Source organism: Dichomitus squalens (genome assembly GCF_000275845.1).
Source record: "Dichomitus squalens LYAD-421 SS1 unplaced genomic scaffold DICSQscaffold_3, whole genome shotgun sequence".
NCBI lineage: Eukaryota > Fungi > Basidiomycota > Agaricomycetes > Polyporales > Polyporaceae > Dichomitus > Dichomitus squalens.
The window spans coordinates 1,291,396-1,315,181 of NW_006766885.1; the positions used below are offsets into that span (position 1 = coordinate 1,291,396).

General features: G+C 56.5%; 8 protein-coding genes across 8 annotated transcripts; 4 read left to right on the top strand and 4 right to left on the bottom strand.

The window, feature by feature from the left end:
* Window positions 1-45: 45 nt before the first annotated feature.
* DICSQDRAFT_177983 (uncharacterized protein) lies at window positions 46-1,755 on the top strand. Its single transcript, XM_007361966.1, has 3 exons — window positions 46-855; window positions 997-1,310; window positions 1,363-1,755. Coding segments are annotated over exons 1-3 (1,020 nt in total). The 5' UTR covers window positions 46-150; the 3' UTR covers window positions 1,364-1,755.
* A 3,273-nt stretch (window positions 1,756-5,028) lies between these two features.
* On the top strand, window positions 5,029-8,652 carry DICSQDRAFT_177984 (uncharacterized protein; the record flags this gene model as incomplete). The annotated part of the gene is made up of 4 exons (XM_007361967.1): window positions 5,029-7,042; window positions 7,120-7,469; window positions 7,528-7,717; window positions 7,795-8,652. Exons 1-4 carry the CDS (start codon window positions 5,435-5,437, stop codon window positions 8,650-8,652), a joined length of 3,006 nt encoding a protein of 1,001 aa, XP_007362029.1. The 5' UTR covers window positions 5,029-5,434.
* Window positions 8,653-8,880: 228 nt separating this feature from the next.
* Window positions 8,881-10,500, bottom strand: DICSQDRAFT_152610 (BAR-domain-containing protein). Its single transcript, XM_007361968.1, has 10 exons — window positions 10,407-10,500; window positions 10,310-10,343; window positions 10,166-10,239; window positions 10,033-10,094; window positions 9,834-9,976; window positions 9,677-9,772; window positions 9,530-9,610; window positions 9,274-9,455; window positions 9,156-9,210; window positions 8,881-9,095 (listed from the first exon to the last, which is right to left on the bottom strand). Exons 1-10 carry the CDS (start codon window positions 10,418-10,420, stop codon window positions 9,042-9,044), a joined length of 795 nt encoding a protein of 264 aa, XP_007362030.1. The 5' UTR covers window positions 10,421-10,500; the 3' UTR covers window positions 8,881-9,041.
* Window positions 10,501-11,370: 870 nt separating this feature from the next.
* Window positions 11,371-12,061, bottom strand: DICSQDRAFT_51525 (uncharacterized protein; the record flags this gene model as incomplete). Its single annotated transcript, XM_007361969.1, has 4 exons — window positions 11,371-11,442; window positions 11,592-11,719; window positions 11,771-11,887; window positions 11,986-12,061. Coding segments are annotated over 4 exons (393 nt in total), but the record flags the coding sequence as incomplete, so codon positions are not given.
* A 907-nt stretch (window positions 12,062-12,968) lies between these two features.
* DICSQDRAFT_133007 (uncharacterized protein) lies at window positions 12,969-13,781 on the bottom strand. The gene is made up of 3 exons (XM_007361970.1): window positions 13,669-13,781; window positions 13,576-13,603; window positions 12,969-13,516 (listed from the first exon to the last, which is right to left on the bottom strand). Exon 3 carries the CDS (start codon window positions 13,399-13,401, stop codon window positions 13,102-13,104), a length of 300 nt encoding a protein of 99 aa, XP_007362032.1. The 5' UTR covers window positions 13,402-13,516; window positions 13,576-13,603; window positions 13,669-13,781; the 3' UTR covers window positions 12,969-13,101.
* A 2,596-nt stretch (window positions 13,782-16,377) lies between these two features.
* DICSQDRAFT_51660 (uncharacterized protein) lies at window positions 16,378-19,607 on the top strand (the record flags this gene model as incomplete). The annotated part of the gene is made up of 11 exons (XM_007361971.1): window positions 16,378-16,664; window positions 16,730-16,762; window positions 16,817-16,871; window positions 16,948-17,583; window positions 17,645-17,776; window positions 17,866-18,082; window positions 18,159-18,223; window positions 18,386-18,612; window positions 18,724-18,883; window positions 18,947-19,064; window positions 19,138-19,607. The coding sequence occupies 11 exons, from the start codon at window positions 16,378-16,380 to the stop codon at window positions 19,605-19,607; spliced, it is 2,400 nt and encodes a 799-aa protein (XP_007362033.1).
* A 582-nt stretch (window positions 19,608-20,189) lies between these two features.
* Window positions 20,190-21,077, top strand: DICSQDRAFT_152613 (uncharacterized protein; the record flags this gene model as incomplete). The annotated part of the gene is made up of 2 exons (XM_007361972.1): window positions 20,190-20,550; window positions 20,613-21,077. Coding segments are annotated over 2 exons (371 nt in total), but the record flags the coding sequence as incomplete, so codon positions are not given.
* Window positions 21,078-22,358: 1,281 nt separating this feature from the next.
* On the bottom strand, window positions 22,359-23,407 carry DICSQDRAFT_99203 (uncharacterized protein; the record flags this gene model as incomplete). Its single annotated transcript, XM_007361973.1, has 2 exons — window positions 22,359-22,866; window positions 22,909-23,407. The coding sequence occupies 2 exons, from the start codon at window positions 23,405-23,407 to the stop codon at window positions 22,463-22,465; spliced, it is 903 nt and encodes a 300-aa protein (XP_007362035.1). The 3' UTR covers window positions 22,359-22,462.
* Window positions 23,408-23,786: the final 379 nt, after the last annotated feature.

The window sequence follows — 23,786 nt, forward strand, 5'->3', positions numbered from 1 at the left end:
TGTCAGGTACACTGTTACCTCACCAATAGCTTGTCTTGAAAGCTAGGGCGCCCAATATTCCCTGTGGACGTTGCCATAAAATCATTCTTCAATTCCGGAGGGGATCGTCGCCCCTTACCCATTCCTCCTGACGACACTCAGGGCTTCGTCATGGATTGCCTCCCAGAAGAGCTTATCTCGTACATCTTTGACTTCCTGCACGCCGAGGCCGCGCTCTCCTCCGCTATGCTCGTCAGTCAGCGATGGTACATGTACGGTGCGCGCAACCTCCATCACACCATCGACCTCTGTATAGGGCCCTCGGTCACTGTCAACTCTTGCGACGTCGCCGTCTGCTTCATGAAACGCCTCGTATCCTCTCCGCTCTCCAGCGCCCACCTTATCCGCCATCTCACCCTCTCCGGCTTCGCGCCTCTCGACATCCAAGAACTCCTTCTCGATATCCTTGGCCGCACAACCCACCTCCGGTCGCTCAATATGCATGCCCTCCACATCCTCCAGGGCGGTTTGCATTTCCCCCAGGAGATCTTCTCCTCCCCCACCTTTCTCCCGAACCTTGTCGCGCTCAACGCGTCCTCCGCCCCCTTCAGCGTCTCCCTCGTCCAGACGCGACAATACGTTGAGGCCCTACGCGTGCACGAGCCCATGGACGACGCGCTCCTCCGCCGCCTCCTGGGCTCAGGTTTCACGCAAAAGGCGAAGTTGCTCGAGCTCGCACTATCCGTTGACAGCACGGCGGCTGCTGTCGCACGCGTAGGCATCCTCGCATCCGCTCTCGCAGGAGGGCCCCTCTGCGCGCTCGCGCTCCAGTTCGACATGGATCGTCCGAAACAAGTATCGTGGGAGGAGTTCGAGGTGCGCCTGCTTCTGCATTTGTGTTGGGTTTGCCTCTGGAAACGGAGCTATCGTTCGCCGCTCTGGCTGTGCCATCGGTTGTTCCCTCATTCAGCGCGTAACAAGCAGCTTGCTGATCCCAGCGTCTTCTTTGCCTTCTAGGGTTTGATTACTGAGGTGGGACAACGCCTGCAGTGCCTGCAGAATCTGCGAAGGCTGAGCATTGTCACCCGCCCGGATCCGCCCATTGCTGTCACGGCAAGCGACAGGCTGACGGGAGACTCGCGCAGAGAAATGATGACAAGACAGCTCGCAGAGCGGTTGCTGACGGATAGTGAGCTATCGTCGTTAGAGCGCATCGAGCTTCGCTGGCACGGCTGGAAAATCCAGGACGGAAAGATGGTGGCAGTCCCGCGAACGCAGCTGATGCGAGGACCGCACAGGTGGCTATTCGAAGCGCCCGGTTCTTCGCGATAGTACGTAGCTTATGAGTGTGCAGGATGATCATTTGATGACACCCTTTCTCAGGATAGTCACTGCTCCAGTGGAAGACGCGTTCTACTCGGGCAATAGACTCCTTTCGCAAGCGGTTTCAGAACCGGCGAACCGGGCTTATCATTGTTGAGGAGCGGGCGAGGCGCCGCTCAGAACCGCTAGCGCAAAGACTCTAATATTGTACCTCTACGGACGAACGCTGGAGTAAGCCTTAGCTTCATGGCCCCACGCTTGAGGCCGCTGTCCCGGCGGGAATGGGCGAATCGTTCATGTGTGGCGAAGGTGGAGGGTTCTCTGTCCCAGGACACACATACTGCCGCGTGTCAGGGTTGGAGTTACGTTCGCCCTTGTGAGAGGAATGAACACTTGGGCACGGTCGACTTTCTGTAGACTTTCGGCTGTGTTCGCACTGACTTTACACCTTGAGCGAGAAACAACTGCGTGCGATATCATCTCGTACCCATTATCGAGCATTAATCATTGCCCCAGCGCGGGCGTACTTGACATTGCATAGAGGAACGTGTAGTACCGACTCGCAGTTCACGCCAGCGGTTAAATGTTCCGACAAACGCTGGTGGCAGTGTTCGTTGTCCCCGTCGTCGTGGGATACAGATGTGGCGCTACTCTCGCCACGCGGCACACCAAGTTCGACTTGACCACAGCTTAATGCTGAACACGCGGAGAGTATCGCTGATGCTGGCCTTCTATTGAAGCAAACTGCTGACTCGTGCATACGGAGTATTGATATGACTTTGAGTTCCACCTAACTGAGCCCCGAGATGGGCTCAATCACCCTCATATAATGTTGATGATTCACAGTCCGCATTCCGCGAATACTATATGCTTTCTCGGAGTACGATTATTGAGGACAGGTGCGTAGCCCACGCACAAAATGGTCTTTGCCACCTATTACTTGATATCTTTACAGCAACTTTCGAGCCGCCTCCCCTTTGAGCCCTAGGAGTTCTCCTCGGATACACCGAGTACACTGCACAGTGCACACCAGTGGCGGGCGGAAATGAAATGCATCCGTGGGGGTGCCATATTATAGCACAGGTACCGTTACTTTTGAGATGCTCTTGCGATAGAAGATGCCATCTGACTCTAAAGACACGGTTGCAAAGGCTATGTCCTCATTTCTCTGCCACTGGCCTCTGAGTCCTTTCAGGGTCGCATGTCAAAACCCTGGTCAACGGCATAATGTGGCTTGGGAGATGGTTTTGCCTTGCATAGCCGTGTAGACCACTGTTCAATCGAGAACGTCCCATGCGGATATGGCCATTGCAAGTGTATATGCCAAGGAAAGTGCTTTTGGTGAGTCCACTGCATGTTGCAACTTCTGTTATCGACGCAGTACTCCATTGCACCCGCAGATCGCTCAGAATAAGGCAATGCTATGCATGATTGCAGAACCCCGAAGTGCGGCGAGTGAATGGCATTGTACGGGAGCTTACTAGGGCAGTTGAACAGCTTCTACCTGCATACAGATGTTACACTATGACAACAGTGTAGATCTCCAGATCGCTTGAGAACAGCACCTGGACAGGCACATCCCTTTGCAGTGGCACTCGCCACCTTTCGGGTGGAAAGCAAGGACTGACCATATATAAGTATCGCTTCTCCCGAGTCGTACCTTCAGCCGTTCAGCGTCCGACTCGTCTCGAGCCGTTCAGCGGGTGGCATGGGCGATATCCAAACCAAGGTAGGGGGACATCGCTTGCCCAATGGCTAGGCTCCTGGACGCCTCACCTTGTGAGATCATGCCAGAACACTGAAGGCGCTGAAGCTTGGCCATTGCTCAGCGAGCGTTTTATGGCATGGTTATCTTGATGCCTCTACATGCGACCTTGTCAATAACAGGATTCCGTCACAGACCATCCCCAAATTCTGGCATGCTCATAGGGTAAGACTTCGTTCCGAGATAGTGCCCTCTTAGTGGTATCCCAACCTCTTCGAAGTGGTTTCTGCTACATAAGAAGCTGCGTCAGCTCCCGGTTCCTCAGACCTCCCTCCTCTTATTGATCTCAACCTCCGCGTCCTATCACCACATACGGAGGGTTCCGCTCCCTATGATCCCATCGTCCCAGAACACCTTGTACCCCATTGGTTTCTCCGAAGGCAACAGCAACCTACAATGGGCGACGTGAGAGGGGCGTTGTACGCTTTCTCTTCCGTACATCGACCCCTGCGCGGAGAAGATTGACTTGAACTCCTTGATATCCTTTCTAGGAGGATGGGGTACCGAGCAGTCATATTATCGCCGAGCAACAAGAGGTAGGTATTTCCATACTTCAACATAAATCCAGAGCCGTTGATCAACAATCGCCAGGCGCATCCTTCAGTGCGTCAACATCTTGCTGTATGGCCCAGTGTGCCCCAAAGTAGTCGCTTACATGGCGATATCGTGGTATGTGTTTCTTGTCCATTCGCTCACGAGCGCCGAGACTCACGAGCACGCCTCTGCCTCAGTTTCTGTACCGAGGTGGTCTCTCAATGCATCAGCCGCAAGCGCTGCCGATCATGCAGTTCGGCTGCTTGAACCTGCAGAGTGCCATCGACGAACTTATGACACGCTACTTGGGGCCGAACAACTTGCGTGGGAAGCCAGCATCAACTTACCGGCCAAGCTGGCTGTGGTCTTCTGCGTGAGTATGAACAGTTCCCATAGGCGTCGCGGCTCATCGTCGTGTCATATCCCGACAGTTTCCCGGGTACCCCTTGTACAATCGCCGGGTGACTGTTCTTCCTGCCCATAGAGTCCCACCGACCAGAGGCAAGATGGCGCGCATCATTGCCCAGGAGATGCGAAAGTTCCTCGTAAGTTCAATCTCTTCATCGAGCGATCATTCAAGTTCCTACGCTCTTGCCACATTGTGCCAGGACAAGGCGAGGACTGAATATCAGCGCCCGGTAGGCTGGTATGGTCGGAAAGTGTCTCTGGCAGACCTGTTCTTGGGATACGTGCAGCACGTTTCAAGAGGCAGTCTTCAAGCTCGAATCGGAATTCGGTTCAGCCAACAGCCCCTGTCGCCAGCGTCCTGGGTTCCCGAGTGCGTCTCATTTCCTCCCTCTATACACGCACAGCAAGCAGATTTACACTTGTGATCAGGACTTCGAACGCCTAATACTAGTCGCCACATCGCGGTCGATTAAGAATCTCCCTGATCTGCCTGCGTATAGCTGTGAACTCGCATAAGGGGCCACATCCTTGCATGCTGTTTGTCGGCTTCTCCCATAGTTCTGGCTTCTCTACACGGATATCTATTGAGTACCATGCGAATCTTACGCACAAAGCCTATGTGATGTGTCCCTCCGTATACGACATACAGCCTCTGCCTGATCTATGCCAGACAAACCGCCGTGGCGCCGAGTATATATGTAGTAGTAGTATAGTTCGTGGATTGATTGGACAATGATGACCTAGAGACGCTATTTACTTTGCTGGTACCGGACCCTGCATGTACGTGCTGTGGCTATCAGAGAGGCTTCCGACTACCGAAGATGTGGAGGCTTTAAGGTAAGTACATGTGAGGTGATCAACACATCCATATGAACGCCGAGCCCTGTGATCAACCTCGCGGCGATCACGTTCCCAACATGGTCGTCCAATACTCATGATCTTTGCATCTCTCTGCATGGGCGAAGGGCATGACGGTCCCCTAATCAATGCATGGCGAGGAAGGTCGAGGATTCAAGTAACGTAAGTAGTACTGTCTCAGCTACTCGGAGCTACCCGGGGGCCCAGTCCATGACAGTCAGGCCTCAGGCTGGGCCGCCTTCCTTGTTCCTCATCACCTCCTAACAGCCCTGGTACACGAGTACAAGACAGAAGAAAGGCTGCGACGCCAGCAAGTGTTCGTACATTTGCGTTACGCCATCAGGTGACAACCCTGCAAGAACCCGCCAGTATCCCACGAACTCTTCTCAGTTCTCTCAGCAGCCCTCGTTTCAGTCCGACTCTTCCCTCTTCTCCTACTCCTATCGCCCGCGACGCCAACCCGATACGTCGAAGCTAGCGCACCTCACTTTTGGCTGTCTTCAGATACTCACTGGCCCCTGTCCTTGTGCGATAACACCATCCCTCATCCAAACCCCCGACTTGACCATGAGCGGGGCGTCCACGAACGCACTCTCCGACTTCCAATTCCACATCATAGGCAAGCAGCCAGCTCTGCTGGGCCGCCTATCCTCCAAGCCGGACGACGGCCAGGATTTCGCGTTGTCCCCAGCGTCATCCCCTTTGTCTTCCCCGAAGGTAGCGGCGACACAGATTCCGCCAACCCACTCTACCTGGCTCAATCTCGCGCTTGCAGTGGACGAACAGGAAGTCTCATCGGTCAAGCCTTCAGGAGCAAGGCCCAGCGGGACTGATTTGTCGGCCCCCCTCGGCGATACTACAGCGCCCCAGTCGAGGTCGCCTCCACGCTCTTCCCCCTTGAATGACAACGAAGCGAGCGGCGCGCAGGAGCGACGCAAAGCTTCGGAGGCTCATCCATCGATCTTCAAATCATCTCACGCCTCTCCCTCTGGCCCTGCGCTCGCCTCCGCCGGGCCATTTGCGCTTCCACCTACTTTGTCTGCAACCTCGACCTCGACTCGCACCTTGCTACCCACTACCATCCTCTCGCGTTCTCAACAAATAAGTGGCACCATGCCAGCAGCGTCCGTGGAGACCGCCATACCCCAGGACGAGGAGGACATACTTGACAGCTTCCAGCTAGCGTACGAGCGTCTGAAGGCGGAGGCAGACGAATGTGGCGCTACCCAAGTCGAGATGCTTCGACTCGCGGCCAAGCAACACGACAAATTCGCGCGCATGTGCGCCCTCGTCGATAATCTCCCCGTCAGTCGCGGCCCCTTCCTAGCGCAAGCCCAGCGGCGCATCGCTCGCGCTGAGCAGCGCGCCATCGGACTCGAGTCGGAGGTTACACGACTACAAGAACAGCTCCAAAACGCTCTTGACACCATCACCCGTCTCGAAGGCGAGAAAGCCGAACTTCAAGGAGAAGTGGTGCTCGCGCACCAGCAGGCCGATGAGATGAAACGCGCATTAGAAGCTCGAATCGGCGAGGCTTTGAAGACGATGAACAGCGCCATCGAAGAGACTCGGGTTCGCGAAAGCGAGCGCGACGCGAAGGCTGCCGAGGCCTCCGCTCGTATGGAGGCCCTGGAGCGCGAGCATCTGCAGCTGATCGAGGCCGGAACGCGCGGCGCAGTAGTCAAGAAGAAGCTCCAGGAACAAGTAGACAGGCTTCACAAGCAGCTGGCTGCGCAGAAGCAGGAAGCCGCTGTTGAGAGGAAGAAGCTCCAGGAGCAACTAGAAGAGCAGGCACGCGCCGCAGAGGAAGACCAGCAGCGCCGAGCCGCCGACCTAGTCGAAGATAGGCGCAAATTGGAGGCACAAATCCAGACCGAATTCGCCCAGCGGATGCAAGCGGACGATGCGGAGATGCGACCAGGAGACCACGGATCTGGCGAAGCTCCATCCTCCTCGGGTGCCATTGTCGGACCTGAGATAGCGAACATTGAGCACCCGACAACGGAGCATACCACGCTTCTGCTTCTCACCATTATGGCGTTGTTCACCCTGAGAATACGACAGCAGCCTCCTTGCCCACCCGTTCGTCGATATCGCCGACCTCCACCTCTCCGGAGACTCGTCCCCCGTACCCCCGCCCAGATTCCAGCGTACGATCGACTACCAGCGGCGATGGTGCGGTATCGAAGAGGTCTCGGGGCAAGCTACTGCATCTTGCCGAGGAATCGCCTCTCCTCCGTACTCTCGACCAGAGTGGGCCGTTGCTCGCTGTCCAAGCAGCAGATGAAGAGGAGGTCAAGCCCAAGACCGAGCCTGTCGACGAAGTGCCCGACACTCTTCCATCTGCATCACAGTCCCGTGTTGTAGCTCCAGCATATCGACGAGAACAATCCCTCGACTACGTTCCTCTGCTCCAGCACTTATCTCGCTCTCAGCTCACTACAGTCCCAATTACGTTATCCGCCTCGGTATCACCCAAATCAGCGAAGGCCGAAGCAGAGTCTCCTGCCGTATCCCCAGAGCTGGCCTATCCTTCGAGAACGTCGTCTCGCGGGCCGACTCAATCCTTGCGCGAACCTGCCACAGTTCCTCTCGTGCCAACGTCTTTGCCGCAGTCTTCCATAAAGCCCGAGCCTGCTCAGCAGCAGATTACGGTCCAGCCTGCTCAAGAGCCAATCGTCGGGCAACGCCGAGGACCAGTCACCCCGCCTCGAGAGCTTGCGCCTTCCGCACAAGGCGAAGGGTTTCGTGTCGATCGCATCCAGCAAGCTCCAGTTTCCGATCCGCAGCCTCGCATACCTCAGCCAATCCCAACAACTGACTATCGACCCGACTCCGTTCCCGTTCAACGTGTGCAATCTCCCGTTCCCAGCCCACCTTTGCGTTCGCCTGTGCCTCGTGCTTCTCACAGCGCGCGTCAATTGCAGGACAATCATGGAGTCGTCTGGTCAAGCGAAGACCATGTCCGTCATAAGCGAACCCGAGACGAAGAGTCGTACATACAACAACCGAACGTCCGTCGAAGGCTCACGCCACCTCCATCCACACCGCTTCAGCACGGACAAAAGGCACATCCCACCCCTCTGAGTCAACAGACTCCGCATTTCTCTTCTCGCCCTGGCACGCAGGAGCAGCCCTTTCCGTCCAGAAGTCATCCTGCAGACCAACAGTCGCGATCCCAAGATCTGCGCGATCGCATAGAGCCACCTCAAGCGCCTCTCCGCGGTTACGATAGCTATGTGCCTCAGCCTCGGGACGATCGCCGGTCACCTCCACGAAGGACATCGCCAACCTCCACCAACATTCCTGTGAACGGGTACGCACCAGTGGGCGAGGCCACCACTGCACGTCAGCCCAACACTGAGTCTCGATCCTTCTCTCAGACGGGGCCATCCCTTCAGCAACGAATTCATGGCCACAACAATGCGCTCTCGCCCACCGAGTCCGCTCCTGGTCCGAGCAACTTTGCGTCCGGGCCCAGGCCCACGAACCCCAATGCAGGGGCGTCCCCTCCTCGCAGACAGGCTCAGCGACGCGCGTCCCCGCCAGCAAGGCTTCCCCCGCCCCCGACGCACGTCGCCCTTCCGCTATTGAACCGCTTAACGGACGCTACAGTGCCTCCGCACCAGCAGGACACTGCTCTCAGAGGCGAGGCGAGGGGCAGGGGCGCTGGTCGAGGACGAGGGCGAGGGGGACAGCAGAGGGCCAGACCACTGGGGCAGCGTCTCGAGCCTGCGCAGGGCCGCACGCTTGCGGACAGGATACGCATGGACGACACAAGGTAATTTCATATTTTCATTGTTCGTGGAGAGCGCCTCCGCTGCGCTTCGCGTCTGTCGTTCTCGAAAGGCCCCATGGCCGGTCTGTTGAGAGCCATGATGGTCTGCGCTGTGATTGAGACTGCACTCAAATATTTTGTTTTTTCGGGTTCGGGTCGGCTATGTTATCGTCAGGTCTGTTGTACAATCATCTCGTTGTCTTGTCTTAGCGTTCGTAATGAGCAGTCAAAGCGGCATCCAAAAGCACATGAATGACGAGGTTCCGATGATGATGCAATCGACGTCTAAGAATTGACGGCGGAGGCGAAGCAGTGACAGCCGGACAAAGGGAAGGTGAGATGGCCTAGTAAGACATTGTGGTACACGATGTATGCTACATTCTCCACACAATGCGCTCAGCTGGCGCCGCAGATGGTGAGCTCGCGCATCTCTTGCAGGACGTTCTCGACCTGACGAGATCGCTGTTAGTCAAGATCCCAATCGCGGGCGGACAGATGAGGGGCACGTACCTGCGCGTCCAGCTGCCCCGCTGCGTAATCGTCTCGCACGCTGTCCGTGAAATATCTGCTAATCATGTTAACACCGGTACAACCTACTGCGCCATACACAGGCGCGGCAACGACAGACCTTTGCACGCCACCCAGTTTCTCGTAGCCCTCCTCGGCGAACTTGCACTGCATCCTGATCATAGCCTCGAAGCTGGGGTCGAAGTAGGGGATTCGGAGATCCAGAAGCTGCGGGAGCTCCGTGATGAGCTGCTCGTTGAGCACGTCGAAAACCTCCTTCGCGTCATCGTGTTCTTGTTGTGCCTAGATGCAGATGGACAAATAGCACGCCTGGTCAGGGACGCTCATCATAGGGCACCAAGGGGAGCTGGGCGCACTCGTGGAAGCTTTGCTGGGTCATCGCTCGGCTTCGCGATGAGTTTGTTCATCTTGTTTCTCGCAGAATCGTAGTCCAGAAGCTATCAAGAGATGAGACGCGGGATATGTATGTGTATCGGGTTGGACAGATGAACGAGACTGCAGACCTTGTGTGCCCGCTTGTTGATGTGCTCGTTCACGATGGGGAAGATTGCGTTCATCTTGCCTAGGGGTTCCATGACAGTTGTGCGATACGGTGCCTCCTGTTGCATAGCCCCTTCGTACGCTCGTCCACAGCGGAATCATGAGAAGGAGGAGACGTACGAGCTCGCGACCGATCCCAGTATCCAAGTCATCTACCGCACGCTTGTAGGCGTGTGCGGCCATCGCTCCTTCCGAGGCCTTGTCTGCGGCGCTGTAGAAGACGTCGATGGTATCTGCTAGGCGGCCTTGCGTTGCGGTCATAGCTACGGGAATGTCAGGCGGGACGCTCGGGTACGATATCATCGCAAGTCGGGCGCACCTTTCATCGCGTCCGCGTAGCCTTTGGCCGCCTTCTGCAACGTCTGACACTCCTTCTCAAATCTGTTCCAGACAACAACACGGTCAGGTCATATCGAAGAAGTGCTGCACTGCCCTGGAAAGGGCAGACGTACGTCTTGTACTTGGCCTCCTCATCCGCGAACTCGCGATCGACCGTACGTTCTATCTGGCCGGTCTTCTGCAGGAGCTGATAGATGCAACCACATACTAGATGTCAGGCCCCGTCCGCATGGAGAACGCTTAGAGGACGGAGTTACCGAAGTGCCCGCGCGCGAGATGCCCTTCTTGAAACTGTGTTTCGGTTGATCGTCAGCCTCGCCTCCCCCCTGCGCATCGAAAACCTGGCGTACTCACCCCGTCCAGCTCATGGCGTCGTTTTCCCGGAGTACAAAGGCGAGCTAGGGAAGAAAGGATGACGGTTCGTCCAGACAGGCGTTGCCGGTGCGGCAATGGGGAGTCTGCAGCCGGGGCAAGGGGCCGCTCCTCCCGCTCCGATCGTAGTAAATGGGCGCTTCCTCAAACGGTTGCGCGTTACCCCATCCGGACTACTCGGCCCCGACGTATGTGCACCCCGGCCGTCTCGCTCAAGTATGGCAATCTCTTCGACCACAAAAATCGAGGCGGATGCCCACAATGACCACCATTCGGATTGTCGCGGCATACAAAAAAGAGAGGCGTGCAAGATAAGGGCCATATGACGGCGACCGTCCTCTAAGCTCCGAGTTATCAGCTGTCTCCTAGGAATACTAGTGTGGCTGGCTGCGGCTATGGCGACCTTCCGCCTAATTGCCACTATGTCATCCGGTAGTCTGTTCAACATTCAAACTGCTGTGTGACCAACAAGTGGAAGCAGTGCATATTGAGGGGATTCGAAACAGCTTTTCCTCAAGCATTCTAACGGGATAGAACTTCAAGGCCACGACCCCCATAGCGTGACGGAGCTTCTTACCACTAGAATCCGGGTAGTCCGGCCTCTGTCTATACTGAGGCACGACCATTGACATCCCGTGTCAAGATTGTCGACGTCTCAACGGCTGATGCTAATCGGATCATACGACCGCCAGATCATCTCGAAGACGGCAGAACGTCTTTGGGTAGCTAGAGCGCAAGCTCACCTCATAGAGGTAGTCGTCTGAATCCGGGGAGCCAGTAGTCGTATAAGCAAGGGAATAGCTCACAAGTGACTCCGGGGATCGAAACCCGAGTTGGACGTGAGCAGGCCCTGAAGACGATAGCGATTTACTGTTACATTATCGGAACTTGAATGGGAGACTTGCACTGGTGCTCGCCCCACGTGCGCACCAAGCTGGCACTTAGCCTACACCTGTAACTGCTCCAATTCTTCCAACGTCCAGTACTTCTTCATATTCTCTCCGGATAGGTCCTTCACCTATGTCGCTCCGAGGTCGAACGTCGGGTCGTCAAAATTGTCGTGGTGTACCCGCCAATAGTCGTATGTCAGAGAATCCCAATACAGTATGTCAACAGACATCGTTCCGTGATCACACAACTTTCAAAATTTCGACATATCGCACCCACCTCTTGGTCCAGGTGGTTGAACAGCACTTCCCGCCAGCTGTCGAGGCAATCTCGCATCGCCTTCGGATCGTATGTAGATGGCTCGTCTTGCCACTTCCTAACAAGCTTCCGGAGCGCCTCCACGCCTGCTCACGAGGATCAAGATCGTGCATCAACAGACGTCCCGCAAAGACCCGTACCGTGGTGGATCGCTTGGTGCGACTTCAGGTGGACCTCGTCGTCTCGGAACGCCTCCATGCGCTTGGCAAGGATGGGGAAGAAGCGGCGCTCTTCGATAGTATGGTGTACCGTCAATCCTAAGGTATATCGGTGACGAACAGTCACTGCAGGTTAGTATCTCCGCAGCACAGGCACCCGCCAGCAGCAGGTTCCTTTGCCACATACCACCACGGACCTTGGCACAGCTGTATTGCTACCCTGAGGTACATCGGGAGCGACATGTCCCTCTTTGTGTACGAGCCGTCTGCGAGCTGGTCATCGTGCGTCCCGGTACATACGCACGCGGACCGTTCAAGAAGAAGATCAAAACGGGTACATTCAGTGAGCGATGAACAAGCCGACAGACCAGCACCGGGACACTCACATCATATAAAGAGTTGACTGTTTGCACAGACCGATCAGATCAGATATGTCACGGGTACTGGGTTGCGGGTAACCGGGAGCATACGCACATTCGTGCTTGAAGTGGTTGTGATAGTACGACATAACTTCCGAGAGCTGTGGAGTACGTATACGCATCCTGTCAGAGCATATCCGTGAAAGCCGACCTTGGCTGCTCGAGTTGCCTGTTTGGCAACTTCAGAGCAGCACTCCCGGATTTCGGGAATGTCAAGAAGCCTGATGTAGCAGCACTCACGCGGTTCCAGCGCGCCTCTTCGTGTACGTTAGACATGACGCGGGAATGGTACCGATGGATGCTGGATATGGGAGGATGATGGACGGACAGTTGTCTCAGGCTTGGAACCGACGTCAGTGGGCCAAATTGCCGGAGAATGGACTCGAAGCTACCTGGGGAATTTTGTCAGCAGTTGTGTCTTCTTATGTGTTGCTGCAATGATATGCGCTGCGAGCGCGGATCTTCGGTACGCACGATCACTCGAAACGAGAGCAGGATTGACAGTTTCTTCTTCTGAAGAGGACAAAAAAGGTGGCGGACTACTTCGTGGAGGCCACGATGCGCCAAATCTGCTTACGCAGGCTGGGGCGTCTCACGGGGTCGTGTGCACATCTTACCTGAATCGTTCTAATCCGTCGCCTCACCGAAACAACAACGCCGCGGGCTGAGGAAACTTGGACGAACATGGTGAGGTCCCAAGCAGCAGCACTCACTTGCTTTCCACCCCCATCATATACTCCTTCCGATGGGTTCAGAGGTGGGACCAGGCAAATGGGATTCAATTAGTGAGGAGCAAGGCCCAGCCCACATAAGTCCGCATTGACCAGAAGAAGCGGGAAGACAGCCTCCGTGATACGCTACAGCAACTCCGGCATAAGCGTGCGGTCCTCATCGTCAGAAATCAGATACTCTGCCCTTGAAGCTCCAGTCCCCCCCGTCCTCCGCCCACCGCCCCACAGGCTCGCGCTTGGGCCCGCCCTGCTCTCCCGTAATCGGGTTCATGTCGCCCTCGAACTCCGCCTGGAGCGGCGCGCGTGCGTCCGGATGCAGGGCCATATCCGCCTCCTCCTGCGCGGCGCTGCCCTTCACGGACAGGGGGGCCTGTGCGGCCCGCACTAGCTCTTCGAACTCCCGCTGCTGCTCTCTGGGCAGGGGCGGGGGGGCCGGTCGGACGAGCGAGCCGCCTGAGGACATTGCCCTGGCTATGCATGCGTTCCCGACTGCGTGTGCGGTACGAGAGCGGCGGGCACGCAGAGATGATGCGATCGCCGTGCGATACATGGTAGTGTGGGATGCTCTCTGAAGGGAGCTGCTGAGAAGCTCCGGTTAGTGCATGCACAGACAACCCGAATGTCGTCGGACACGCACAAGGTGGCTTCTCGCAGATGATGAACTTCTGTTGTAGCGTCAAGATGTCAAAAGGTACCGCGCCGACAGGAAAATGAGAGCATCAGGACGTACAATGTTCGAGGAGCGAGCTACAGACGGCCCGAATTTGTACACAGTCCAGGTGGCACGCTTCAACTACTCACGCCCGCAAGATGATTGGAATGTGTGTCCTCACCGACGACAGCAGAAAACCGAGTATCCGTGAATAGTTGATGAGAAAGCAGACGTCGGTTCCGCCTAGGCGCCAAAATGGACACGTGAATTGCCCGCCAAACGCCGAAATTTAGACTCTGATCTTTTTTGCAAAGCACTGTACGCCGGAAAGCCGGGTTCCGTTCGGGACCACTATGTTCAGCACAGTTAAGCAGGGCGGATATTGCTGTGGACTTACGCACTTTCGCTTGCTCATGGACGCAGAGTGTCCTCGAGAGATGTGATTCGCAACTACGCTTTCGTCGTGTACGCCTACCCTACTAATAGCTTGCACTGCGCGCTAAGCTATATCGGAATTGTGGGCGCGCGTTTACAGACTGCTAATAATAGAGTTGACGGAAATACCTCTCTGAGGCCACTCCCGTTGCACTATCAGGTAGAGGTGTGCCTCCAGGCCCCCTGAAAGAACCGTGCAAGCGAGTTACGATGCTGACCCCCAGTGAAAACCCCGTCTATTGCCAACGATTGCTGCCTATTGCCATCTAATGCCGTCTTTTCTGAGCGATTTGGATGACAGCTCGGCGTCTAAAGCGGCTCGATTCATATATCGATTGGCTCGTTTTATATATACAATGGACCATTTGACGTCGATCGAAAGTATCAAACGGGTCTTCGACGTATATACTACTGTTGCATCCATGTCCACTATATATACTGCCTGTGTGCCAACCGACGGTTTTCCGACCATATCCATTCTTACGTCGTCTTCGATCTCGTCCCTGGCTCCTTTGTCCATGACGCCATCGGTGTCCGCGACAGTCTTATGAAGGTGGGCGATGGCCGGCCTCCCGTCTCTGCGCCCTTTCTTCCCTCCTCTCACCATCCCTTCCTGTCCTTGGGTACACTCACTCACAGTGAGGCTAACAGGTAGGGCATCGCTGTCTCAGTCTGTACATGTCACACACAGGTGAGTGGGCTAGTCGCTGTCGTACAGCATACAGGTAAGTCGCACACGAGGTTATTGCACAGGGAGCAAAGAGCGCGTGAGGCAATGCAGCAGTACTTAGTGATAGGTCACTGAATGTCGTCGCACGGGTGCGGGGAGTAGCGTACTAGTATGTAATCCGACCAATGTACCGTAGAGTAGCCACCTATAAATATCCTCGTCCATGCGCGATCTAGAACCGGATAAAGCATACGAATTTTTCAGTACTGTCGTAATCTGTCCCAATCTGTTTGTCAGACGTTGAATAGAGTGAAACATACCAATATCGGGGGGAAAAGATACAAATAGACGTGAAAAGTTGATCGGCGGCAAATAGCTTTTTGTGCCTTTTGTCACCGTTTTCCATCGAATGATACCGATTTCTATCGATTTCTAGGTATTACTGTCTTTTCGCCAGACAGAAATCGGCTGAAAAAGACCAGAATAGTGGGAAACAGACGGGGTTCTCACTGGGGCTGACCTTAGGGTGAGCGCGTATATCGTATCTGTTATAAGATCTACATTGGGAGCGCTGACAAATGTCATTGCTCCACCAATAACTGTTGGTTTCAGAACGCTGGGAGGCGCGAGCGCCTGGACAGGGTAAGTGTGGAGCGCTCCACGCAATGCTGAGATAGACCAGATCCAATAAGTACCGTGAAATATTGCGTTCAGAACAACTCTAATGCGCGGGGGACTCGGGTGCAATCTGCGATAGCGTATAGCGGCAATCACAGCTGGCCGCAAATAGAGTCCTTTCGCAACCGATATAAAACTGGAAATGGGCCAGCGACTTTCGGCCACAGTGCGGCGGACGAGAGCGCGTTACGTCCGGGCCTGCAGTCCGGGTTGCTCCCGTCTCAGAGCGCCTCAGGCGCACGATTGGTTTAGCCTATACGCGCACCACCTCCTGGCGGAAGGGACGCTTCTGAGCTAACGTCAGGTTGGCAGTGGGAAAGCGAGACCAAAGCGAAACCGAACATTTCCGCATCGAGCGTCGAGACGAGGACACGAGGCCAGACAATACAGTTGGTGGCTCTGACAGTGATGAGAGGTGCCCAACTGTGTCGGATTGGGACGGACGCAACGTGGGAAAAGCATCCTGGATCCAGGAGGAAGTCGACGAGGCATCTATCGCCCAGCGGTCAGGCGGTCGTCGACTATCGATGGGCTTCCGAGGCAAGAGACATGAGCTGCTGCAGCAGTACAGTGATGCAACCGGCCTGAAACCACCGATTGTCGAGACTCACGCAGATGTCGTCGAGTAGGCAACGAGCGCGAAGCAAGGGAAGGCTATTATCGCAGGTATCGCGATCGAGAGAGGATGCCGGCGGATGCGCACAACGTGGGCGAGAAAGTGGAAATGTCGGGAATTCCGCCTGGAATACCGACTGCGAGGTGTTCTTCCGAGGTGGTGCCAGGTGAGAAAGTGGCTACATAGGAGGGCGGTGTATTATGCCCTTTATTACGAGAAAGTCACAGGCGGGGAATGGCAGAGTGATTGCGCCTCCTGCCCAGTCAGCGCTCTCGAAGATCGCCTGCGACGGCGTGAATAAGAACACCAATGGCTCGTCCCAGCCCGCCGTCCGGCCCCCGCCTCCTGCCTCCCCGCCTCCGCCTCTGACCCCTCGCGCCCCGCTCGCATGCAGCCACCCGGCTTCTCCGGCTGGACGCCCGGACAGCCTACTGCGGTGATCGACCTCGGCGAAGAGTTTGCCCCTGATCCGCAAAATGCTTCCACGGCCGCCTTGCAGTTCTCGGCGGCCTACTATGCCATCGACGCCTCTGCGGACGGAAATGGCTCCAAGAAGCGAAAAGTAGAACGTGCTTGTGACTTTTGTCGGAAGAGAAAGGCCAGATGCGACGGCCCTAAGATGCCGGACAACGTCTGCAGCAACTGCATCGCTAACTCCAGGACATGTACCTACCTGTACGCATCTCCTGTCCATGTCTTGACCTCAGCCCGCCCTCATGCATTGCGTTCACTTTTCGCAGCGAAGGATCCAAGCCTCGCGGTCCACCCAAGGCGTGAGTGTTGCGTCTTCTCCTCTGAGCTGTGCTCTTGCGCTCATTGCCCCCCAGTTACATCGTAGGCCTCGAGGATCGCGTGGAGAAGATGGAGGCTCTCCTCAAGCGTGTTAGTGTCCTCTTAGCCGTCTGGTCGTGCCTCTCCCCTCCGTAGTGTGTCGCGCATAGCTCACGTCCATTTGCAGCTCCGTCCCGAGCTTGACTTCTCAACAGAGCTCGGCCCTCCTGTCGTACGAGACTCGTGGAAGAACAGCCCGCCCGCGCCGTCCTCAGATAATGCGCGTTCAGCCTCGCCCAAGGCCATGGACCGCTCGCCGTCGGTCAGCAGGAAACAGTCTTTTGCGTCGCTCGCGGCGCCTCCGCCCAACCGCCCGTGTCCCGTCCCATCTGGAGCAAAGGACGGTGGTCAGACAAAGTCGCGCACCGCGTCCGGCAAGCAAGCCTCTAGAGGCGGCCAGCGTCGCCAGCCAAGTGGACACGAGTCCCGTTCGGATTCAGATGCGGACGCATCGGGCTCCTCCTTGTCGGACTCGTCCGAGACCGACGACCTTGGGGAGCTGAGCGTCGCGCGGGGCATGAAGCGGCTGACGCTGCGCGGGCTGGAGCCGGCCGAGGGCTCGCCCGAGCGGTATCTGCACGACAACCAGCTGCGCTTCCACGGGAAGAGCAGCTCCTTCAAGCTCATCTCGGCCACGAGGGAGTTCAAGCAGCGCCACATGGTCGAGACCTCGAGCGACGACCGTCAGTCCAATTCGCCCGCCGACGTGCAGATGGCGGCCGAAGCGGGCTGCAAACGCCCCACGTTCTGGACGCTACCGCCGGTGCGTGCTTTCGCGTGGATGCGTACGCGAGGAGAGCTGGCGTGACCGAGTGCGATCGCAGTGGGAGAAGACGTTCGAACACGCGGACGACCCGAAGCGGCTGCCTGATTGGCTCCTGCCCGCCTTCCCTGCCCCAGACCTCGCGGAGCAGCTCATCAGCGATTATTTCAACTACAACAACAACACGTTCCCCGTAAGTTCCATCACAGGCTTGTGCTTCTCCTATTCACTTCATGTCATTTCGTCGCGCGCTCATCGTCTTCCTGCGTCTCCGAACGTAAGCTTCTGCATCGGCCCACGTTTGAGCGGCAGTGGCGGGAGAAGCTATACACAGAAAATGCGTGGTTTGCGTGCGTCTGCCTGGCGATATTTGGTGTCGCAAGCCGGTGGAGCTCGGATCCACGTGTGCTCCCCGACGAGATCGCAGACAAAGCTTCTGAGGGCGGTGACGAAGACATTTGGGTCCTCGCCGGGTGGAGGTATATCGCGACCGGCATGAGTGAGTCCTGCGCTCGCTCTGTTTTGGTCTGACGCCATTCTGACCGCTGCGTCGCGCGCACGCCCATCCGATACAGAAATACACGAAACACGGCGGAGCATACTGCTCCCCCCCGAGCTGTTCGAGGTCCAGAGTTTCTCTGTAAGTCGCGCGGGCCCCGTTTCTGTGTACGTCATCTTTCAAATTCTGACAATTCTGACGCGCCCCGCACCGTCTTTCTCCGTTATTCCGCATCGTCCTCCCTCACTTCCGCGCTCATTTTGGCCGATGAATGCACGACCTGGCCGCACGGCGCCCATGCAGCTCATAGGCCTGTATTGGCGCGGCACGGTCGCCCAGCACGGCTCGTGGTTCTACCTTAGCGTGGGCGTCCTCAAGGCGCAGGACGTCGGCGCGCACCGGCGCAAGATCTACGGCAGGCGGCCGACCGTCGAGGAGGAGCTCTGGAAGCGAGCGTACTGGCACCTCGTCGCGTTCGACCGCATCGGCAGCATGTTGATCGGCAGACCGTGCTGTTCGCGCGAGGAAGAGTGAGTGTCCCGTAATTTGTGTTCGATCGGGCGGCTGGTGTGGGTGTATGCGCGGTCATCTGACGTTTCCCGCTTCCCTCGCGTCTGTCATCCTTTGTGCGCTCTGCGTAGCCTCGACCTCGACCTGCCCTTGGAGGTCGACGACGAGTACTGGGAGAACGAAGATCCGGAGCTCGCGTTTCGGCAGCCCGAGGGAAAGCCTTCGCTCGTGTCCGGGTTTGTCCAGTGGATCAAGCTCAGTCATGTCGTTGCATACGCGCTCAAGACACTGGTATGTGCTAATATCGGAAGTCATCCGACGTTTCTCCGGATAGCGTACTCATTACACCGCTAGTACACCCCAGGCAAGGCTAAAGCGGCATTAGGTTTGACCGGAACAGACTGGAAAGAACAAAGTGTCCAGAAGCTCAACGACGCCTTATTGAAATGGCTGGAAGAGCTCCCACCGCACCGTAAGCGGCACGCTGTCCTCGTAAGCTCAATCCAACCGTTGCTGATTGCTGATTGCTGCTGTCTATCTATCAGTGAAATGGAGACCTGACATGGAAGACCGCGCTTTTGCGAGCCAGGCTGCGACGCTATACACGACCTATCATCTCGTCCAGATTCTCATCTACCGGCCCTTCATCCGCATTCCGCGTGGACGCTCCTTGAGTCGTCTGTACTCGGCCGAGCGTTCGACGTTCTCTCACAAGGCACTGTCAATTTGTTTGAATGCTGCAAGAGCGGGCGCATATATATTGGACGTGCAGACTCGTCGAGGCATGCTGAACATCACGAATGTGATCCATGTCTCATTCGTCTGTGCGGGCGTCCTACTCGTCCATCTCTGGGACCTTATCAGGCAGTACGGCATGTCGCGGGGAGCCGTATCGCCCGAGGGACGCGCCCAGATGTCGCAGGGCATTTCATCTGTCATGGGCGAGATTGGGGACTTGATGGCAAAATTGGAGGAGGTCAGTGCCAAGTGGGAGCTTGCGCGCGAGATGCTGTGAGTGGTTATTTGAAGAACGCGATGGGCTCTAATCATGAGGACTTGCATGCTGAACGCGCTTCTACGCTTTCACATAGCGATGAGATCAAGGATGCTCTACCGGCAAGTCCTACGGAAGAGACGTCCCATAGCTCTTACTTTCCTGATGGACATGTTGCCGCTCCACCATCCTATGAGTCAGCCTCACGTCCGGCCCCGGGCTCTTCTGTCGTCTCATCTCAGCGCTATGGACACTCACAAGTATCTCCGCTCACCCCGCCTGATCAGTATGACTCGCAAGGATATCTGCGGAACTATATTCCTGCACCACGACCTAGCCTGGCTCGCCCACCCATGGCAGAGTTTGCCTCATCGCAAGGACCAACGTCATTCCATTTCGGGGGCAGCGTTCACCAGCTTTGGAACATGGATGGAGCGCCTGCTTCTCCGCCGCCTCTCCCTAATTTTGATTTCTTCTCATCGCACCCTGCACCCCAGCATTATGGTCCTCCGCCTCCAGCTCCCCTGTCGCACAAGCCATCGCGTCCGACGTCCATCTACATACCTCCTCGACCTAGCCAACCCACCACCTCTCACCGCCACTCCTTGCCATCCATAGTAACTTCCGGTCATCAGAATGCAGCCTACCATCCGCTCCGGACCGCGCCTCCCCAGCCGCATCCCATCCGGACAACCTTTCCTCGTGGCTATCACGAAGGATCTCTACAGCGTCCCCCACAGACATATGCCCCTGGCTCGAGTCCAACGCGCCCTCCGCCCGCTGAGCTTTTTGGGTCCTATTGTGACGGCGAAGGGGAGACCCTCAGCGATCACGAGCGCCTTCGTCTGCGGCTCCTAGAGGAGGCGTACCGTAACAGGCCTCCGCCGACTTCAGGTGGCAGTGCGGAAGGGCGATATGGATCGACACATCACTCGCCGGACGAATGGGCAAATGGAGGGCAGAGGTACGTGTTTCTTTACGTTACGCCCGAGTTGGATCTGAGCGATCTATCATTCGTGTACGCAGGTGGTCGTGATGCCAGGTGGCAACGTAAGCTGTTATCCGTGTGCACGCACGATTGTCGGACAAGTCGACTGGTTGTCTTATGCCCAGTTGGATGTGTGACGTCCATCGTTCAGACAAGCACTGCTAGGACTTCTGATCAGGGCATGGACTTGCTTGATGCTTACCGCATATTTGATTGTCAATCGCTGCTCGCTTGCTCTTGCTGTCATTGAACTTCTTCTATGTCTGCTTTATATTCTTGTCGCACTGTTTTTATCGATCAAGCACTAATGGCCGCGTCGTTCCCTGTATGTGTACCCTCCCCACTCTGTGCGGCTGAACCTGGTGGATATCTGTTGTATTGTAACTTGACTAATGATCGACTCGTGCCGCTGTATAATGTCTTAGTAAGACCTGCCGTGTGGCTATGTCATGACGCATGTATTTCGTAGGATTCTGACTGGTGTCAACAACATAGACTTCTGCTTACACCTGATTCATTTGGTGCTCATCGGTCACAACAAAGCACGCCCTATGGTCGATTCGTGGGATCTCGTGCCAAGCTATCACTGAAGACAGTAGTCGCTTGGAAAGACGGTAGAACTGACACAAGGCTGTCGACGCACATACAGGTTAATATTACCACGCCAACTGCGTCGGGAGGCCCCATCCGATCGGCTTGGGGGATGCATGCCACCAGTCGTTCCTGAAGGCCTGACGGTCGACCTCCACGATAGGCCACAACTCGCCGTAGGAGGCCGTGATCTCCGGGATGTGATCGGGGAACATGCGAGCGGAAGTAGCAGTGGATCCAGGGGTAGCAGTGGATCTTGGAAGGCTGCACTCTCGGGATGTCTGATGGAGGTTGCCTGGACAAATAGGGACATCATGTTTGGGACGAGGACTTCGGCTCCTGTATCACACCTCAGGGAGCCGGCGATGGTCACCGGAGATTCCGCGTCGTCTTCAAGGTCTCCTACCCTGACGCATCCCATGAACAAAGTCTTCAGTCCAAAAAAAAAGCGGGAGCAAGGTGCGAAGGAGCCCAGAATGCCATGGCGGAGACGAAGCACGCGACGTCTCTATCGTCGGAAGGGCATGGGGGGAAATGAGCTGGAACAGCAGTCGTCATCGACCTCATCCCATACGCATGTATCGAGGTGGATCCAGATTCCTGACCGCTGGTCTTGCGCAATCACGTAAAGGCTGACGTTTCGGGTGTCACTGTATATACGGATATGTCTGACCGCTGTGATTTGTCGCTGAGGTCCAGCGGTGTGTAGTCTTGGTGAGTTCTCAATCTCTTCGAACCGCCTGAAAAGCGTCGGCAGAAGAGGAGGCGCACTAGATCCACTGTACCAGGAATATCGAGACTAACTTGAATGCATCATGAATCGTAGTCTACTATTAGATCGATGGTATGCTAAGGCAAAGGAGAATATACACACTTCATAGAGAGTGATTCTTGCAATCAAGTGGACGAGGCTTCACCGAGCACCCGCAAAGGCTTTCTGAGCGTGGAGCTTTCAGAACAAAATCACAGTCCTCGCCGGCCTGACCGTGACTTGGACTGGACTCCTACGCGGGGCGCTACTACTGCCCTTTTTGGCCATGTTGAGCAACCTCGCAGGCCATCAAAAAATTGATATTCCGCCGCTCTGATTGACTGCGGAGCACCTCCCCGTCGTCAGATTCCTCACACCCAGTAGCACAGACGAGGGGCGCGATATGTGATCACTGCTTCCACAAATGATATACGTTTGCTATCGGGAACAAGCATTACATTGTTCACAAAGGAGTAAGTACATGATACCACTAGTGCCATGGAGGACCGCGCGAGCGTAATAACATGTACCACAGTAGGTACACTGTCACTTGCCTTGGCTGGCATTGGCAAGACGAGATCGCACAACAGCTTCCGCGCTCTCCCACATACTCTGCCCGCCCTTCACCGCATCCTCCCACTGGCGGACAACAGACAGCGGCGCGTGCTCAGCGACGATGCGCAGCGCGCGCCCCGACGCGGACACCGCGGCAGCGTTCAGCGCCGCGACGGCTTCCGCCGCGAAAGACGCGTCCTTCCGCGCGCCGACGACCTGGACCAGGATAAGCTGCAGCGCGGGCAGTCCGCCCTCGCCCTTCGGAGAAAGAGAAGAAGGCAGCAAGCCCGCGAGATGCGGTACGATGGCGGCGGGAGGGACGGCACCGGTCGGTCGATACACGACGGCCAGGTGCGTAAGCGCGGGGAGCGCCTCGAGCCGGTCCCAGCCCGAATCTGGTCCGTCACCGTCGGAGAACGCGAAGGGGCGGTCGGGACGGCTGCTGTCGAAGGAGGGGAGCTGTATGCGCAGGTGCGTCACTGTTCGGTTGACGAGGGACGCGTCCCATCCGTCGCGACAGGCCACTCCTAGGAGGTGTTGCTCGCGCGGGTGGGTCAGCCCCTGCAGCGCGGAGTCCCCCTGCGACACCTTGTATGCTGGAAGCGGGAAGCCGCAGGCTACGTTCTGCGCACCGGCACACGCAGATAGTATTCGGTGAATACTTGGTATGGGTCCGAGCGTGAATATGCCGAGGTTGCGAACGCGGGTACGGACAAAGTCAGAGGGCCTGCTGGAGATTGCGTCCACGAAAGCACGGAGAGAGCGTGTGGACGACAGGACGACGGTGTGGTAGAGTATGGGGTCTGTCCAATGCCGGACGGCGGAGGATACTAGTGCGAGGCTCCGCGCGGTGGCGCGGTCGGAGTGGGCGGCGTGCTCGAATATGTCCCGGATGAGCTCGACTGGTAGATTGGAGAAGATGGATGGGGTACTCATGACGTTGATGCCGCGGGTTCGTCTGCGAGTAATATGTAGGTGCGCAGACGTTGGCTGGTAGGCCTCGTATAAAGGTATAAAGCGCCGCAGATGTTGAGGGTATCGTATAAGCGATGACGAACGTGCCTAGAGGCGATCAGCGCGACGAGGAAAGTGGGAGACACGCACCAGAGTGCGAACCGCGTATATATACGGGGTGTCCTATCGGCATGAGTTCAGCAGCTTCTGCGTCGTGTGGCAGGCAGTGGAGTTAGCCGCACAGTTTTAGGGTGCTCGGCAAGACAAAGGAAGCGTCGTCATATTCGCCACGATGAACTGCATCTGAGGGCGCTCCATAGAACGCACGGAGGTCCGCGAAATAGACTCTCAAGGATGGATG